A 14,112-nucleotide genomic window follows, 5' to 3' on the forward strand; every position below is an offset into this window, starting at 1 on the left:
CCATACTCTTTATATGTTTTATTTTTAATTATTTTTTAAAGAGGGCCCAATTCACCCTCCCCTCTTGTGCTGCACCTCTAGGCAACACGACCCGTTAGGTTGGACCCGTTAAAGGTCTCTCTCTTTCTTTTTCTTTTTTTTTCCTTTTCTTTTCTTTTCTTTTTCTTCTTTTCTTCTTTTCTTCTTTTTTTCTTTTCTTCCTTCTTCCTTCCCGAACCTTCTTCTTCCTTCTTCCATTTCTTCTCCTCCTCTTCTCTCGCAACGCAAGAAAAGGAGGAGGGCTCGGGAAAGACGGGTAACAGCTGACGGCGCCCAGCGGCCGGCCTACGGCACCCACGACCGTGCTTGCGGTTGTGCCCGTGGCCACGCTGGCATCCCACGTCCCACGGCCGACGACCCGCGGTTTCGGCTGTGGATCAACCATCGGTAAGTTTTGTTATGTTTTTTTTTCTTTCTTCTCCCGCGGATGAAAGATTTGGCTCGAGGAGAGCCCGAGCCGCAGTCGACGACGCTCCCCGGCCAGTCAGTGGCACCGGCTGCCCCTTGCGGCCGCCGCGGCTTGCGGTCGACGTAGCTCGCGGCCATCACAGCCGGCGCCCGCCACCCTCTTCCTTTTTTTTGTTTAATTTAATTTCTAAAATAGATCTACAAACAATAATCTATGTGTAAGGGCGTTACCTGCTTTGAAGAAGAACGTCCGCCTCCTACTCCGGCAACGCAGCCCTTTGCTCCGGCGACGCAGGCCTAATACCAAATCTTGTCAACCGGGGAGAGTTGTGAGGAAGGGAGACAATGGAGGAGAAACAGAGGAAGGAGGGTGGTGAAAAGCCTTATCGATCGGGCTTCTTGTAGCCTCTGATTGCTGGGGAAGGCGGACGGTTGTAACCGCCCACCATCAAGCGATTACAAATGCCCGCCCTTTGGTGTGATGGCCTCTCCCCGTTTCTGAGTCAGAAACGGGGACGGTTATCACAGCTATAGCTTCTTCTGAATTGGCATACTTTTCAACTCGAGCCAACAGCTTAGTGCAGTCCTTTGAGAACCTTTTTTCTAGAGAGAAAAGGAAACAGGATGGCCTCAATCTACAATTCATAGTGAACTTAGCAACCAACTGATTTATGTCACAAACTTCTATGTAGCCATATCAAAGCACCATAATATCATCACAAATAAGATCCCAACATCTCTTGAAGAACACAAATATATATAAACCCATGCAAACCAGGGGTCTTCATATCTCCAAAGGAGAAGACTGCTGCTTTTTTTTATCTCTTCAAGTGTAAATTCATTATCCAACTCACTAAGAACAATCGACTGATTCCAATACAGAGTTGATTGATAATTTGGGATTAGAAGGGAGCCCAAATAGGACTTCAGGTATGAAAGAAGTTTAAGTTTGATATCCTCTTGGTTATGATACTCCACTCCTTCATCCAACAAGCATGAGATTAAATTTCTTCTTTTTCTTCCTAGGGCTACTTTATGGAACTATGATGAGTTCTGGTCCACTTTTTGTAGCCAAGTGATTTTATCCCTTTGCCTCCAATATAACTCTTCTTTTGTATATAGGTCTTCCAATGGTTGCTTCAAAATTCTTCTCGCATTAAACTCGTTCACCAACAGGGCTGAGATTTTCTCCTTCCTGTTAAGAATATTCACATCATGCAACAAATTTTCCTTCAGTTCTCTATCGGAATTTCCTTTTTTTTAGAGTGAGACCAAGTTCAAAGAGCAGAATGGGCTCTCCTAAGGTTGTCGACCCACACAGCAGCAGGATTGGTGATCCCTTTGACTTTCTTCCAACGACTCACAATAATGTCATCTAGGTCCAGCTCCTTCGTCCACCATGCCTCGAATCTGAAAATGTTTGAGCATTGAAACTTGAAATTGCAGGATAGAGCAACAGTTACATGGTCAGAGAAGGTGCAAGTCAAAGCCTTCTGAGTAGATCCTAGAGTAAATCCTCCCACTCAGCTGAAAGGAGGAATCGATCAAGCCGTGCGGTGGATGGGTGCTCTCTTCCATTGCTCCAAAAAAAGTCCCGCCTTTTAAATCCAAGTCAACCAGACCAAGAGAAGAGATGACGTCCATAAATAAAAGATTATCCTTTATGCTTTGAAGATTACCTTTTCTATCTTCAGCGGACTCCGTGATTTTGAAGTCACCTCCAAAGAGCCATGCACCTCGTAAACCGTGATGTTGAATATCAGTGAATTCATGGAGGAATGAATCTCTGAGTGCTCTCTTATTGGGTCCATAGATTGACGATAAGATCTTTTTTCAAGGCATGTTAATGAAGGATGCCCCCTGGTGATCCGTCTGCATCCAATTGAATTTGAGCCCAATCATCTAACCTGGATCCACCCAAAGAACGGAGAAACAAAGGAGATTGAGAAGCAATTTTTGATGGTAGCACTACTGAAAATTTGATTTGAAACACAAAAGTTACAGTCGCCCCCTCCCCTACTACTGCTGGCGGAATAAGGTTACTAGTTGCTTTGGATAAGCTTTCAAGCTCCAGGCCAGTCCCTATGGATGATTTTATTGCAATGTGCACCGATCGAGCTAACAGCATCTCTAAATTGTCTTCCGCGGTTGGATGTTCTGAGGGTGTCCAGTGACAAGAAAGAATAGTGGTGAATGAAGGCTTTAAACCGGTGACATCCGGTGGATCACTGTTCCAATTCTTTGTGATAAAACTGGATGCTCTCAAGCAGGTAAAAGAGCTTTGAGCAACGTTCTTTGATGTTCTAAGCCTAGCCGGATTGCACTACTCTAAAAGGAGAGAAAATATAAAGGTTGGTTCTACATTTCATTAGATGATTTCATCTAGATGCATGCAAGCTTGCAAGTTCATGTCTTCAGACGTGTGCATATTTGTTTCCATTCTTTGAATGCTAAATAAACAAAGTGGCAAAAATTCCTTATAACAATGACCGGCCATTAGGTGCTTACACGGAAATGAAGACGAGACACTTGTGGATGGTAGAACCCCGTGGTCTATTTTTGGGTTGGTTGGGTTGTGAGGATCGGTTTGGAATTGCTATAGAAAGAAAAGAATTTGTCAAGAACTTTGAGCAATAGAGATTTTGCTCATAAAACTTCTAGTAAAACACTGTTTCCTGTTGTATAATTATATTTCTACGTATTTGTTTCGTAACTAATTTGAGAAAATATTGTTAGTATCTGGAGATTAAAAGATATTGTATAGTGCTTTCAATTATCTAACTATTTATACAATCAAAATTTTTAATATAATTTTCTATATTATATTTTTTTTTAAAATAAATTATTTATTGAAATATTTTAATCTAAAAAATATAATAAATAATAATTTTTATATTTTTATAAAATATAATAAAATTTTAAATATTATATGTAGAGAGAAAGAGAGGCTTTAGTAAAGAAAAGGAATGGTTGGGACTTGAGGAGGTGCAGGAGGGAGAATAAAAGCAGAGAGAAGGGAAAGGAGGAGAGATAGAGATGGAATATTGTTGCCACTAGCTGTTGAAAAGAGTGAGGAGGGCTAGCTACCAGAGAGAGGAGGACAGAGAGGGTTTAGAATTAGGGTTTTTCTTTTTGATTTTTTATCAATATTAAATCTTTGATAATCAAATCCTTAATCCAGAAAAGTGGCTTAATTTTTTAAATTTTCAATTCTGAAACAGACCCTATAACTCTAGTTCTATGGTTAATTAGCCCAAAGTAGATTAATCCATTAAAAAATTTAAATTATTTATTTAATTAATCTAATTATATTTTTAAAGATTTAAAATATACTAGACTTTTTTGCATATGAAATTCCCATATTTCTAAAGTTTCGTAATAAGAAATGCAGTAGGACAGTACATAGGAATAGACCTTCTAATGTTAACTTTTAACCAATGTTCTACTGAAAGAAGAAACCAACACGCAAGAGAAAATCTCATTTAGCAAGAATTTTCAAGAAAGGACAAAAGATACTTCTAATCTTAAAATAGATTTGTTTCTAAAATTAGAGATGTATTTTTTTTTGGTTCAAATGGGAAAAAATTGGCCAATTGAATTTTTCCTACAAGCCGGCCTATTTGGCAGGTTTACCCACCCTGTTCGATCACATCCCTGGTCTTTTGGGCACATCAGACTGGCCAGGAGACTAGCTTGCCGATTTTTAATTGGAGCTGACCATTCCAATCCGGATTTAATAATTACACGCTCCACTAAATAAAATGGTCACGGCACATACATTTCTTTTTTCTTTTGGCTCTAGAGACAGTCTGGCAATGGAAAGTTCCACCTTTTAAAAACGTATTAAAGTCACAAGCCCTCTATGTCCCTCCCGGGCCTCCCCTTCAAGAGGTCCCCCAATCCATATGAACACACCTCTTCACAGAAGTCACCCCTTGAGACCACTTTAAAAAAAGCTTTAAAAGAAAAATTGCATATTTTCCACATCTTCAAACAGCCAACTCATGGACCTCAAGACCTAACAAGTCTATCTACTTTCTTGTTTACATGGAAAGGGATTAAGACAAGGAACAATTATATTCAGCATCATAATTTGATACAATCACAGAACAAATAGATAGCACATGGCTTATCACTTCAGGCAGTGCATGAGTAATAACAGGAAGCCAGAATTTCCAGCCAGAATTCATAAATTTATACAAACAATACCGAGCCGACACAAGCCATCAATTTGTGTATTCATCTACACGTTTTAGAAAATAGAGGCAGAATGATAACTCTTTGCTTACATCTCCACAATGACTTTCCCTGTAGCATGACCATCCATGCTCTTAGCCCAAGCTTCCTCTGCCTTGCTCAGCGGATGCCTCGAGTCCACCACCGTCTTAAGCTTACCTTCCTTCACCAGCTCAACCAAAAATTTCAGGTCCTCATTACTGGGCACCACTAGCAGCGGCATCAACTGCTTCTTGGAAAAGGTCAATTTCTTCCATGCTGATCTGACTATAGTCCCAAGGCCGGGTGTTAAATCTATAACCTTTCCATTAGCACTCAGATTTGGCTCGAAAGTAGACCAATCGATACGAACAGTGCAGTGTACAACCAACTCATATTTCCGACCAGAAGGGCTCTTCAAACTCGCACCTTCTGGAGTCTTGTAGTCCAGCACCTCATCCGCACCCAAGCTCTTCACAAGTTCTATGTTCCGAGCCCCACAGGTAGCGGTCACATGATGGTTTGCTAACTTGGCAAGCTGAACTGCATACAGCCCTACGCCACCAGAAGCAGCGGTGATCAAGACATTGGCAGCTTTGCCGGTCCCGTCAAACTTGGTCTCCATGGTCCTTAGTGCCTGGAGAGCACTGGCAGCAGCTACAGGTAGGCCTGCAGATTCAGCTGCTGATACTACAGGAGGCCTACAGATTGTTAGGCTTGCTGGCGCAACGGCATATTCAGCAAGTCCGCCTCCATTCTGCTATTAAATGTCTTGTAGTTAGAAAAGCATGAAAAGAAATAACTTGACTTTCAAATTGAAACCTGTATCATTATTTGATAATATGAGGATCTGTGCTGGCATTTGTTTAGTTCCACATCAGCTATGCACTGAGTAGTTCTTGGTTACTAATATATGAGCAAACAATCAAAATAACACCTTTAGGCTAGCTTTTTTAGGTGAGGTCCTTGGTCGTTATAAAAGGTATCGAAGTGGACCCGGCTCATGGCTTATAAGGATGAAGAAACATTGCAGCACAAGCTTATTTAGGTTGACTACAAGCTGATTATGGTGCTTGTGAATGGATTTGTAGTACTTATAATTAGATTTGAATGGATTCAGACTCTTAGCCTAGCAAGGACACTAGACTTTAAACAGGAGTAGTACTTGTGTTTAGTCCACCTTGGTTATGCACTTAGTAGATCTAGGGTACTGGCATGAGGCAAAGCAACCTAAATAATACTTTCTGGCTATTTTTTTTGGGCAAGAACATGGGTTGTGAAAAATTCAAAATATAATGATATCAAAATGAAAACTTATACATTGTTCTCAAAAAATCTGTCTTTTTGCATTTAGCTACTCTTCCTTGCTTTATTTAGTTAGATGTCTTCCATTGATTCGTTGAGTTGAATGTACAAGAAATTAAAATCATATGCTGAAAATAAGAAGAATAAAATTAACATTCGATTTCAGTAAAAAACAGACTGTTGGGTTGGTTCCAGCCTTCTACAACATAGAAAAGGAGGAAAAGAGTAATGAAAAGGATAGTAATAGAAGGTCAAAGAGAGCTTCAGGAAATATAAAGGAAACATGCTTGTGGAAAGATAGAAAGCACAGATAGCTATGTTCCAGAACTGATGACGACTTGAAATCAGTTCCCAGAAAAGGCTTGGGACAGAAGTTAGAAAGTTACAGCACTCATATGTAACAAATAGGTCTAAATTAGAGCTAATCATAGGCCGGGACTCGGGCTTAAACCATATTTATTTTTAGTCGGGCTTCACTCTGGGCTTATTTAAAATTTGACATTTTCTATAGCCAAGCCTGGCCCATGATCAGTACTCCAGGATGGATCTGATAAGGGAAGATTGCATTCTGATATCAAAATGCACCAGAAAAATAAGAAATCACCCTGAATGCTGTTTTCTATGAGGTTTGGCAGCAATGCTCTGAGGTGTCCTCCATGAATAGTTTGCTTGGTTTATGAGAAAGGTGGGGTGTTGGTGTTAGGTCAACAGTCAGTGGTAATTTGTTAAAGGCATGTTCAGCCATGAATGGAATCCAAATTGGAATTCATGAACACAAGGCATCGCCAGAGCTAGTCCTAGATAGGAATGCTTGGCAAAGGAACCTTTATAAATCTAACCCCAGATAACTGGGAAAAGGCTTGATGGTTATGTTCATGGTCATTTTTTATAGTATTTGTGATAATTAAATATACAAACAAAAAGCCTGAGCACTTACCCAATATCCAAGCATGGACACAACTTTGTCACCTGCTTTCAAGTTCTTAACTCTAGAACCAATTTGAATAATCTCCCCCGCAACATCAGTTACTGTTTCACCATACAAGGCTCATGAAACTTAGTTTGTGAAGCTCTCCTCAGGGTTTTAGAAAAAGACAAATGAAAAGACAAGATAGTCATTGGAAGTTGGAATATTAAAAAAGAAAAAGAAAAGAGAAAAGAGAAAGCCAGTAGAGGACTGCTCATGCACCTCAAGCAAGACATCCATCTGTAGGAGGATGGAAGTTTACCAAATTATGATTTGTCAATAAAAGATGTTTCTACAAACTCATATCTGAATAATATGATGAAGACTATATTATATTCTAGAATGCAAACCTCTCAAGGTATCCATCAACATAGCCATGCCCTTACAGTAGTAGGCCATACAAATTCTGAGAAAACAAGATATTGAATACATACAATAAGAAGAAGAAGAAGGAACAAGCCAGACGTGTTCCACCATTTTCATTGTCCTTATTCCAGAAGGGAAGGATAAGGCATACTTAATGAATGTTTAAATATTTTCATGCACCCCCCCCCCCCCCCAAAAAAAAAAAAAAAAAAAAAAAAAGCATGTTAGGTTTTGATGCTTATAGGATATCATAGTCATTAATGCAGTTGGTCATCAAGTGTGCCCACCACAATAATTTATCTATTCTAGCTGAGGCCATCAAACAAACATAAAAGCATGTACCAGTCAACATTGAAAGATAATAGTGATTTAAACTTTGAGTGATAGTCTCATAACACAAAGAAATATTCTGCATTCCTTAGTTCAACATGAGACACAAGAGGAGAGGAGGGAAGGATCACTCAACAGGATGGCTACACTGGTAGTTGACTCCACGGCCAGAGGTGGCGGTGGCTTAGGCGAAAGCTTTCTAATGGTTGGGAAGGAGAAAGGAGAGACAGCACGTCAAATGTTGGGCCATGTTGCTTGTGTCGTGGCGAACCAAATGGTCAAATTGGCAGTTAGTAGTGGCTAGATGGGGGAAGAGGAAGGGTAGGAGACTTGCTTGCTCAAGCCGAGAAAAGTAATGGAGCACCCATTGTGAGGACCCGTGCGGACGTGTGTTCAGTCCCACATCGATTATTTGTCGAGGAGATCTTGGGTACTTATACAAAACTAAGGAACCCAAAAAAAATCTTCCGCCTAGCCATTTTGGGTGAGGTCCCGGGTTGTGATAAATAGTATCAAAGAGGACCCGACCCATAGCCCATGTGGATTATGAGACATTGTAGCACAAGCTTATTGAGGCTGAACGGGCCGATCATGATGCCTGTGATTAGATTTGAATGGATTTGAATCCTTAGCCTAACGAGAATGTTAGGGCTTAAACGAGAGGAGTACGTGAGGACCTGTGCAAACGTGTATTTAGTCCCATATCAGTTATTCATCGAAGAGATCTTAGATACTTATACAGGACTAAGGAACCCAAAAAAAACCTTCTGGCTAGCCATTTTGGGTGAGGTCCTTGGTTGTGACTCCCATTATGGTGACTCCCATTGCTCTTGTTTCACTCTTCCCAAACCATGTTCAAGATACTAAAAACTACTGATGTGGCATTCTTGTTAGAGAACTCTCTATACCATGCATTTTAAAGGGTTGCCTATAGAAATCTTATTCCTAGTCAATGCCCCAAAAAGTGACTTTAGCCAACTAAGCAAATTTAATTTGGGGGGGGGGGGAGGGGGAAGGTGAAATATGTTTAACGGCCAAATTAAGCTCTCCCTTCTCCTTTTGTCACTTTTTTCCAATTTATCTCACTAACCCTCGACCATCAACCAAAATGGAACATCGTTAATCCATGGATAACTAAATAAAGGATGGTTGCTTGGAGTTGGTATCCCAAACCGAGAGTTAGCAGTATTTCCAAGGATTTCTCGCCCCAGTTAGCTATTCAGCATACAAAGAGATTCTTAACGTGCATTACACAAGTTGCCATACCAAGTACCATGCTACTCAGTAGCTTGTTATTTACTAGTCTTTCATTTAATCACAAGGGTAGGGAGAGAGGTAATGGGGGGAGGAGGCTGAGGAAGGAAAATAAAAAATAAAGGAAGAAAAAGAGAGAAAAGTAAAGTCACCGTAAAACCAGGATATTTGTTCAATCAAATTTCAGAATTTCATAGATTATGAATCAAAAGTTAGACAATCTACAGATGACTTGAACACCGAAAAAGAGACAGCTATGTGGCAATAGTGGTACTATCACAAGTCCCTAGTTTGAAATATGCATATAAATTTTTTTCTCGAGTAATCAAATATATGAGCATTTAAACCTTCAACTAGTTGGTGCAACCAATATTTGTATGATTTAGACTTCTCTTCTTGTAGCGGCTTGCTAGACATAATCTCTATCTCTAATATGCAAAATCCCTACTCAAATCCACTTTCCTCACCCAAGGAGGTCTCTAGGGTTTCTCAAAAACTAAAATGTTGAAGGATGCAAGAGAGGAAGAGGAAGGGAGACAGAGAGATCTATATCCCTTGGGGCTAGCTGCCTATTTTAATAGGGGAAGGAGACAACGGGAGGGAGAAAGGGTAGCAGACTGCTATCAGCCCTTCTCCTAATCTAGTTTGGAGTAGAGAACCACATCAGTGTCCAACTCCTCTCCTAAAAAATTTAGGATAGAGGACTTCTCCCAAAAGCATTGACATCAAAGTGGGAGTTAGTTATAAATAATTTCTAACTTGATGGATCATACTTCAGTCCAAAAAGTTGATCTTCTACATATGAGATAAGGGTGGTTCGATATGTTGGTAGATGTAAGGATCCATGTGGGGCATCAGTTTAGTTCCATATTGGTTATGCATTAGGTACAAGAAATCTAAATAATATCTTCGGACTAGCCTTTTCAAATAAGATTTTGAGTTGTTTAAAATGATATCAGAGTGGAACCAACCCATAGCCTATGTGGACTAGGAGATGTTGCAGCATGAGCCCTTTTGGGACTTACCATAGGTGTGATTGAATTTGTGGTATCTGTGATTGGATTTGATTAGATTTGGACCCTTAGCCTAGCGAGGATGCTAGAGTTTAGATGAGGAAGTATGTGAGGATCCCTACAAGCTAGTATTTAGTACCACATCAATTATGCACTCTATACACACACACACACATACAAGGCTAAGGAACCTAAATAATACCTTCTAGCTAACATTTTTTGTGCAAGGTCTTGGGTTGTTATAGTAGATGCATCATAGGAGACCTTATAGATTAGTTTGTTTTTATTATAGACTCTAACAATTGCTTATCAACTAGCTATACTCAACACTTTCATAACAAGTGCCAAAGAAAATGCCCATAAAAAGGTTGGCCATGACACTGGTTGTTAGGTATCATTAACTACCAGGCAATTGACCATTGAAGGTATCAAAAAGTGCACCCAAAATTTTCTTGAAAACATGCTTACAAGATGCTAGCCAAATATAACAAGGCTTTTCTTAACCAAGTTGTCGATCCTATTAGAGCTAGAAAGAAAACATTATTATTATGCAATATGTTTAATGACAAAAAATGACTCATAAACCCCAACTTGATAAAGACTTCTCTCAAGAAATAGATTGCTATAATTGGTACAAAGAAGAAGTGCATCATCATATGAGAAGGTGGATCTCTTTTAGAATCTTAAAATGTGGCGTTGGTAACTTGGAACTACAATCTTGAGAAAGCAACTGAATGCAGCACCAATAGATTTACTTGTTCAAGTCATGAATCAACAAAAAGTTGGTAAGTAATGATTTTGAAAATCTATACTCTCCTCTAAGTATACATGTCTTCATGAAAAACTTTCGATGCTATACTTAATAAGGCATATGAACTGAAAATGAAAGCCAGCTCATGCTCCTCAGTTCAAATCCCAATATTCTTTGAAGCATGCATGTTTCTATTGATACCTTATTTTGATATGTTAGTTAAAATTAGTTTGTTCAATGCATCAAAAAATATTGTTCTTTAGTAAATTGTCATAAAAATATTTGTTTTTGTTGATACCTTCGTAACATTACGAAGTCATGCTACCATAAAACTTTCCTGGAAGTTGTAATCTCTGATGATGATGTACGAGCATTATAGCAGCTTTATGGAAAGCATAATAAAAAAACAAAAATTCAATGACCAAATCTTTAGCCAAAAGTGTATGCACACTGAATCTCAAGAAACAGACAAAACAAAAATAAGCTCAAGAAATGTTATTTTGAGCAGACATAGTATTTTTCGGATGTACCATAATTGCAACCAGGAGCTTCATCTACTTGGCAAGATTTGATGTTTACCTGGTATGAATGGAAACTTTGGTGGCAATAATGGTCGTACCATTCCTTTCTGAACTTTCCAGTCAAGTGGATTAATGCTTGCTGCTTCCATTTTTAATAAAACCTCATTTTTCTTTGGTACAGGAACTGAAATCTCAACATGCTGCAATGGGAATAAATTTTGGTCATTTCGAACTGATAATATTGCAGAATGGGCTTTTAGGACTGTGAAGAAATCAGGACAATAAAAATATTGTGTGTGCATATATATATATATATATATATATATATATATATATATATATATATATATATATTCCCTTTTTCTGTTTAAAATTACAAAAAATCAATATAAAGCACTGAAAATAAAAAGACACAAACATCTTTATGTAATTAGGAAAGCAGCCTAGTAGGACGTGGTTGTTTAATACTAATGGAGTATGATGCAACTTACAATTTGATGCAGAGGACAGCTTACAATTGGCATTGCAAGGACAGAGAGAGACATATACATGGATTTGGAGTGACAATACTTATTATTAATCAGCTAACCTCCTTGAAGGAAGGGCAGCAACTTTTCACTAAAAGCAAATATAGACAGCATTAAGATCTGATGATCCTACATCATTTAGAAATAAAAAAGAAGGATTGCTGGTAATCAGGAGGTTCATTGACAGGGTCAGAAGACTTGAGTCCAAAGACATGCAATGCCACTTGGAGAATTTTGACAAAAGCTGAAAACTATCACAAAGCTCATAGGGAATTTCTTTGAGACATGGTATAATTCCACTTGAAAATCCATGATTTCTTCACCTTTATTGAACCTAATCAAGTAGACACCTTTTTGTCCTGCTGGCTTCGTCCAGCTCCCACCCACCAAAACCAAAACACACAAAAGAGGCAGCTAATGTCCTGTCCAACTAGCGAAATGACCATCTGGAGTTTATTGAATGGCCTTACATCATATAACTAGCAAGTTGCTTGCTTCGGTAGAAGGATGTAGGCCTTATCAAAATCAAGCTCCAAGGGTTAAATGATATTCTTGTGAGAGATGCTTATTTATGACAGCTTAACTACTGCTCCTACTGAGGGGTCAGCCCTTATAGGGACTTAATGTTTTAGAATGCCTATGGGTTCGGATTCATTGAAAGAAAGGAAGACAAGGATCTAATTCCTTTACTTGATACCAGAACCTCCCAATAATAACTTAAAAACACAACTTCCAGACCCACATAATTTTATAGGGGCAAAGTCTTTCACCACTGTAACCTTTTTTAAGTATCAAAATATAAATATTATAGCGGAATTTCTTACATGGTTATAAAGTATATTCTTCGTTTTTTTTCCTCCTCCTGCTAGCCCATTGCCATAAATATTTAGAAGTAATTTTATTATTTTTAGCAGCTTTTTTTGCCACGAAAAGTGTTACATTTGTTGTAATGGAAACATATCTTAGCTGAACTATTAAGATTTCTCTCCAAACAAACATATTTTTTATATAAAAAAAAGTTTGAACCACCCTGTCCAATCTCCTGCTTTTTTTTCTTGGTAAATATTCAATTTCCTTCAATATTAAAGAAAATTGAAATTTAATAAATATCCTTCGTCCAGACCTACCTAATTTCCAAAACTACTCATCTCCTAATTCCTATACTGCTTTGAAACTCATGGTAAATGCTATGGTCACCCCAGATTTTACCCAAAAAGCTGTAAACCAGAATACTTGGTGAACTACTAAATGAAAAAGGACATTTAAGCGTGAAAAAATTCCTCATGTTACATTTTGTGATCCGCCTAGCAGCGCCCAAAACCACTATCAAAGCAGACTGAGAAGTAATAAAGGAGAATTGTACCCAAAAAAAAGAAATAAATGAGAAAATAGTGGGAAACAAGACGAATACCATGGGGCATTTTGGAAGAAGTTATACCTCGAGGGCGGCAGCGCCGCCGCCGTAGCCGTCGTACCGGACGGCGTGCATGGTCCTTCTTCCGGCCATGGTAGGGGGCGGAAATAGGTAGCGTTGAGAGGGGCAATTTGGGAAGATGAGTACGGGAAACCGACGAGAGAACGATGCACAGGCGCCTGAGGGGTAGTTCTAAATACACCCCCCCGATTGCTCAGGACACCCCCCAAAAACCAAAAAAAAAATACCCAAACTAACCTTTAGTGTAATTACCATATTGCCCTTGAAATTTTCTCAGTACACCCCCCTTCCTCCTCCTCCATCTCCTCCTCCGTTTCGTTTTGAAAAGGAAAAAAAAAACCACCCCTCAAACCCCCCTTAAATCCCTCGATCCATTTACATCGTTTAGGCGATCTTTGAAGGAGATTTAAGCCCCATTCGAAGCATGGACAAGCAACTAGTGATTTGGGACGAAGAATCGGCCGCAAAGGTACGTGTTCCACCTTGTTTCGAAAGTTTTTTTTTTTCACGGTTCGTGCTCCGTTCGGCACTGGATCGCCGAACAAAAGGCTTCTGTTCGGCTGCATAGTGCCGAACAGAAGCATTCTGTTCGGCAACGCTCTACCGAACAGAAGGCTTCTGTTCGGCTGCACAGTGCCGAACATAAGGCTTCTGTCCGGCACACTGCAGCCGAACAGAAGGCTTCTGTTCGGCACTCTGCAGCCGAACAGAAGCCTTCTCGTGCCAAATCGCGTGCCGTGCTGAATTTTGTGCCGAACAGATCCTCTGATTCATTAATTCTTGATGATAAATTATTTTATATGTAGGGCTATGCTACAACCGAATCTAGTATAATTGGATCAGAATTTGTACTGGATTACACAAGCGAATTTACAACTTACGAGGTATTATAATATATTGTGCAATTTTGTATTAGTTTAGCGAGCTATTTTTACAACTGTGTACTTACATAAATTGTTTAATGTATAGATCTTCAAGAGT

At 39.2% G+C, this 14,112-nt stretch overlaps 1 protein-coding gene and 1 long non-coding RNA gene across 2 annotated transcripts; one reads left to right on the forward strand and one right to left on the reverse strand.

Annotated features, from left to right (window-relative positions):
• Positions 1-218: 218 nt before the first annotated feature.
• Positions 219-2,927, forward strand: LOC103696448. The gene is made up of 2 exons (XR_602403.3): positions 219-426; positions 671-2,927. It is a non-coding gene; the product is annotated as an uncharacterized LOC103696448 (long non-coding RNA).
• Positions 2,928-4,554: 1,627 nt separating this feature from the next.
• On the reverse strand, positions 4,555-13,257 carry LOC103696449 (chloroplast envelope quinone oxidoreductase homolog). The gene is made up of 4 exons (XM_008778081.4): positions 13,135-13,257; positions 11,228-11,369; positions 6,905-6,996; positions 4,555-5,419 (listed from the first exon to the last, which is right to left on the reverse strand). Exons 1-4 carry the CDS (start codon positions 13,201-13,203, stop codon positions 4,733-4,735), a joined length of 990 nt encoding a protein of 329 aa, XP_008776303.2. The 5' UTR covers positions 13,204-13,257; the 3' UTR covers positions 4,555-4,732.
• Positions 13,258-14,112: the final 855 nt, after the last annotated feature.

The sequence above is a fragment of the Phoenix dactylifera genome, unplaced genomic scaffold (assembly GCF_009389715.1).
Source record: "Phoenix dactylifera cultivar Barhee BC4 unplaced genomic scaffold, palm_55x_up_171113_PBpolish2nd_filt_p 000263F, whole genome shotgun sequence".
NCBI classification, from domain to species: domain Eukaryota; kingdom Viridiplantae; phylum Streptophyta; class Magnoliopsida; order Arecales; family Arecaceae; genus Phoenix; species Phoenix dactylifera.